Source organism: Oculina patagonica, chromosome 12, assembly GCF_052425735.1.
Source record: "Oculina patagonica isolate OP01 chromosome 12, crgOcupat, whole genome shotgun sequence".
Classification (NCBI taxonomy): domain Eukaryota; kingdom Metazoa; phylum Cnidaria; class Anthozoa; order Scleractinia; family Oculinidae; genus Oculina; species Oculina patagonica.
Window position 1 is genome coordinate 2,312,977 of NC_135769.1, and position 4,809 is coordinate 2,317,785.

At 41.7% G+C, this 4,809-nt stretch overlaps 1 protein-coding gene across 2 annotated transcripts in view; it reads right to left on the reverse strand.

Annotated features, from left to right (window-relative positions):
- Positions 1–4,809, reverse strand: part of LOC144631347 (uncharacterized) — a 21,847-nt gene continuing 17,038 nt past the window's right edge. Inside the window, exons 13-14 of one of the 2 annotated variants that reach the window (XM_078489764.1) lie at positions 1,191–3,129; positions 1–364 (exon numbers count right to left, since the gene is read on the reverse strand). In XM_078489764.1, coding sequence (XP_078345890.1) covers positions 2,331–3,129 — 799 coding nt within the window. In that variant the 3' untranslated portion in view covers positions 1–364; positions 1,191–2,330. Of the gene's footprint in view, positions 365–1,181; positions 3,130–4,809 lie in introns of both variants that reach the window. The other variant, XM_078489763.1, reaches the window with a different exon arrangement.

Here is a 4,809-nt window from a genome sequence, read left to right on the forward strand (position 1 = left end):
CATAATCTAATTTTCATTTAGCCGTCTCTTCATGCTTTATGTAGTCCATTCACAACTAAAGCTGAACAAGATAAATTTACACCTAAATAACTACATGTAAATGCAGTAGGCTACTAAAATATGACTTGTTTAAGGCCTGGTCAAACGGAAGCAGAATGCAAGTGGTCTCAAGGTGAACTTGCGTACAGACATGCGTTGTGTGGCCAAACGAACTCGCACATTTACTCCATTTTAAGGTGTTCAAAATGTAACCAAAATGCAAACGAATAACTTGGGTTGGGTGGCCAAACCGGGAAAAAATATTTGCGTTGATCTGCGTAAACGCAATCGAATCCGTTTGGCCAGGCATTTGCTCTTTAAAGTGCTACTGTGATCAAATTTTCACCTCTTGATATTTTAGTCGTTTTATGGAGTTTTTAACGAAAGATTCAAAATGGCGTTTTCCGTTTTCAAATATCTATTTTAGTTCCAGAGATATTCAAGCTTAAAAAAATCGCAAAATATGCAAATTAGAGGACCGATGACGTCATCTACTCAACCCAATTTTATGTTAAGTACAAAAATTGAATTATCTCAGTCATTTTTTTGCAGAGACCAATGAAACTTGGCAGTCTAATAGTTCTACAGAAAACACACTTTCAGTTGGCATAAAATTACGTTACCATGGCAACCCACTCTTTTCCAGTCCCCTGCGATTTATTTTTAATATTTTATTTTTTTTAGTTCGGAAAAATGTAACCCAGCCAAGACGACTACCAAATTCATTCATATGCTTGCCAAATCACCCATGTAAAGCATCATTGGCAAATATCAAAAAGGAATGCTAGAATCTGCCAGAAAAGCTTTTAGCATCCAGGGGATCTGGAACCTAGTATGTCACCATGGTAACCAAATTGTTAATTTCAAATTGTGAAACACAACTACCAGAAGGCTACTGCAAAAATTCAGAGACTTGTGATAAAAATTAGCTGAGATATCACTTTCTTCATATTGGATGAAAATTTGGTTGAGTTTATGACGTCATCATTTTGCTAATTTGCATATTCTAAAAACTTGAATATCTCTGGAAAGAAAAGAGATATTTGAAAAAAATAAAAAGCATTTTTCTTCTCATTAAGAGTACTTGTTAATATGTTAAAACGGCCACAAAAGGAAAGATACGAATTTCATCACAGTAGCACTTTAAAAACGAGTTGCGAGAAACATGAAACCCACAACACGTATCAAGCGCCTAGCCTCGCGCGAATTCATAGCCGTCACAAATGCCGCGCGCGTAGGCCACCTTTGGCGGCTCTTGCGTAAAATAAAGGTTTGAAAGGATTTGTTACAGTCTAAATACAACAGTGGAAACATTGATCAAAAATTACTGCGTTCGCAACTTAACAAGAATGTTAATCAGAACAAAGTGGCCCAAAGTCGCTCTAAGTATAGATATTTTCTGTAACAATGCTTTATGGTGTACCAGGATGATTACCATGCACATGTATACAACTACTGTACTTAGGTCGGTCACCTAAAATTGCCTAAAGGGCCACCCAAAATTCCCTAAAGTCGCTCAAAATCGCCCAAAGTCGCCCAAAATCGCCTTAAACCGCCCAAAATCGCCCGTAATTTTGGACAAAATGAGCTAAAATCGCCTTTAGTCGCCTAAAATAACGGCGACTTTGGGTCCCAGAGTAGGCCTGAACAGCAAAAACTTTATCTCCTACCCTCCTTCATCGACCTGAAAAAGGGGAGTCAGGCTATAAACTCACTAACGCCATGCCTTTTACGCATCAAGCAAACTGGCAATTTTGTGGCGAATAATCCTAAAACTCTGTGTATTATGTTTACTGGTAATGTCTTGTGATGCACACATAACACTCAACATTTCTGTTTTAAAAGCACTGCCTTTTGAATATTGTGCAATCATCTTTCTTTCTTTAACTTATTGTAGTTTTCTTAAAAGAATATAAAATGCCTGCAAGATTGTACGACTGAAACTAGCAGTTTACCCAAACAAACATCAAGATTTCTCCCATTTCAACAGAAATTCTAGGCAACATCTTTGTAACGTGACAAGAGATTGTGTGACTCTGGCACCAAATATGAACCTGCAAGATTGTACAACTGAAACTAGCAGTTTACCCCATACCCCGGTAGAAACCGGGGTATGGGGTAAACAAACATCAAGATTTCTCCCAGTTTCAACAGAAATTCTAGGCAACATCTTTGTGACGTGACAAGAGATTGTGTGACTCTGGCACCAAATACGAACCAGTCTACCTAAAATGGACGTATTAGGAGTAAACATCATTGGCGTGACCATTAGCTAACGTGACAGCAGGCTCCTACTGTTGGTACATGTTGGTATTAGGTGCAAAAGGCCAAACGGCTACTTCGCCCCCCGCGGAATTCATCCCAGCGGGGTTAAGGAGGGAATGCACGTGTGGAAGAAGGATCGAAGCTCGGGGTGGGGGGTGGATGTTGGTGGTGGGTGTCGACACGTTGGGAGGTAGGAAAGGGGTCTCTGTACTCTCCGTGGCCATGGGAGCCAGCATTCTAGAGATGACCACCTGTTGAAGTTGCTGTGCAGACATGGTGCCCAGATTACTGTTCTGAGGGGGTCCCACATGGGAATTCAAGGCACTTCCAGATGAGGTGTTTAAATTACGGCGCACAGGACTGTTTCCTTGAGCAGCCCCAAATGAAGAGGTCCCGCGGATCCTTCCAGGAGCTCCAGTCACAGAGGGGCTCGCAGTTGGTTGTGAACTTTGCACACTGATGGGTTGTTGTTGTACGGGACTGCTAACGAACCCCAATAACAACGGAACCCTTTGTGCAGGGTTACTATTCAGGGCACTGCTGACTGCCGTGTTCAAAGGTGTCGTTCCCTGATACAAATGGCTTGGAGTGTTAAGCGGTGTACGGCCAACCAGAGATGTCTGAGAACTTGCGTTAGCCATCGGCACTTGCCTGTCAGCGGCAGGCGCACCTTCAGTAGTGCCTTCATGTTCGCCGTCACTGGCTGTGTCATTAGTGACCGTTCGACTGGAATCGCCTTCTTCCGGCTCACCTCGACTTTCCTGGGAAGATGCCTGGGTCTCGAGTGATTCAGTGCCTGCGTTCTTTCCTTTTCCCTTTTTCCGCCTGCAAGAAACATTACAAACGTCTTCCTTAGTTAACTACTTTCGATTGTAATTAAACGCTTATTTTAAAGCGGTTTTCACTTGAGTGTCGAAAGTAAATTGCGTTTACTTTGGTTTTGCATTATTACGCTCAGTGATTGGCTTAAAAATCTTGTGCCACTTTCTCAGCCAATCAGAACTAAAACCAAAACCAATCGTGACTCGCTCGCGCACGTTTTCCCGCGCCCCGTGCCGGCTACATGTATTTGCTTCGAGTTTTGATTGGTTCACTGGATTGTCCGTGTTCTTTGTGATTGGCCAGAGTAATTACTTTGGTTTTGGTTTTACGACACTCAATTGAAAACTGCTCTAGAGTGGTTTCAATGAACCAATAAGAATTCGAAGCAAATAAACGTAACCGACACTAAAGCGCGGGAAAACGAGAGTGACCAAGTCACGCTTGGTTTTGGGTTTGTAGCTGCATGATTGGTTAAGTAAGCGGCGCGGGATTTTTAAACCAATCACAGAGCCTAGAAAGACAGAACTAAAAAAAAAAAAAAAAATCAACTTTGTTTTACGAGGGTTGCACATAACAGTCTTTCGACTGACAAACCTGTGGCCCTCGGATTCCCGATCGAATTGGAATTTAGAGGTGTTGATTTTTGTGGAGGGAGGAAAACCGGAGAACCCGGAGAAAAACCCTCGGAGCAAGGACGAGAACCAACAACAAACTCAACCCACATATGACGCCGGGTCCGGGGAATCGAACCCGGGCCACATTGGTGGGAGGCGAGCGCTCTCACCACTGCGCCATCCCTGCTCCCCTAAAAAAGCAAATCCGGCTTACTTTCCAACGGCTATAGCTGGTTTGTAAAAAGAAAGAAAAAATCCGGGTAGAAAACGGTAACCTAAAAGTCACTGACTCGGCGGGTTTTGTCCAAGAAGTTGATTAGCATAAAAAACATCAGAAAATCGCAATCCTTCCGGAACCTGGCGTAATATTTTGACTCAGGGCGCTTTGCATAAGTCAGAACTGGCCGGCCGGGCTGGTAGTTTTGAATGTAAAATGCACCTTTTCCACGAGATTTTCCCACAAATCCACCACAGCAGTGTATAATAGTCATGTATTGACTGATTTGACAGGACAAATCTGACTACTTTATTATAGGAATATAACGAAGCATTTTAACAACGCGAACAAAATGTACGCGTAATAAAATTAACGCGAATTGTGGAAAATTTATGTTTACATGCATATAATTAACGCGAATTCTCGTGTGGTGTGTGCTTACATGCAGTTAATTAACGCGAATTTGTTGCGTAGTAATCTTTATAGCAAGCTGCGCTATTCCAAAGACAAAACAAGAACGTCCAACATCAGAACTTGAGGTTTAATTCCGATAAACCATACACAACAAAGATATTTGACTAATAGTAGATGACGTGTTAATATAACTTACCAGGAAATAAAGGTGTCTTAAAATAACAATGCTGTAAAATAGAGTGTTTTTAATTAACAATGACGTAAATTAAGGTACATTAAATTAACGCGAATTTTTGAAATTCGCGTTAATTACATGTATCGTACATTTCCTATAATAAGGTAACAACGGAATTCTGTTCTCGAATATACCGGTCTGGCCGGCCCGTTCTCACGAATAAAAAGCGCCTTAAGTGCTCCTATTATCAGACTCATTCCACG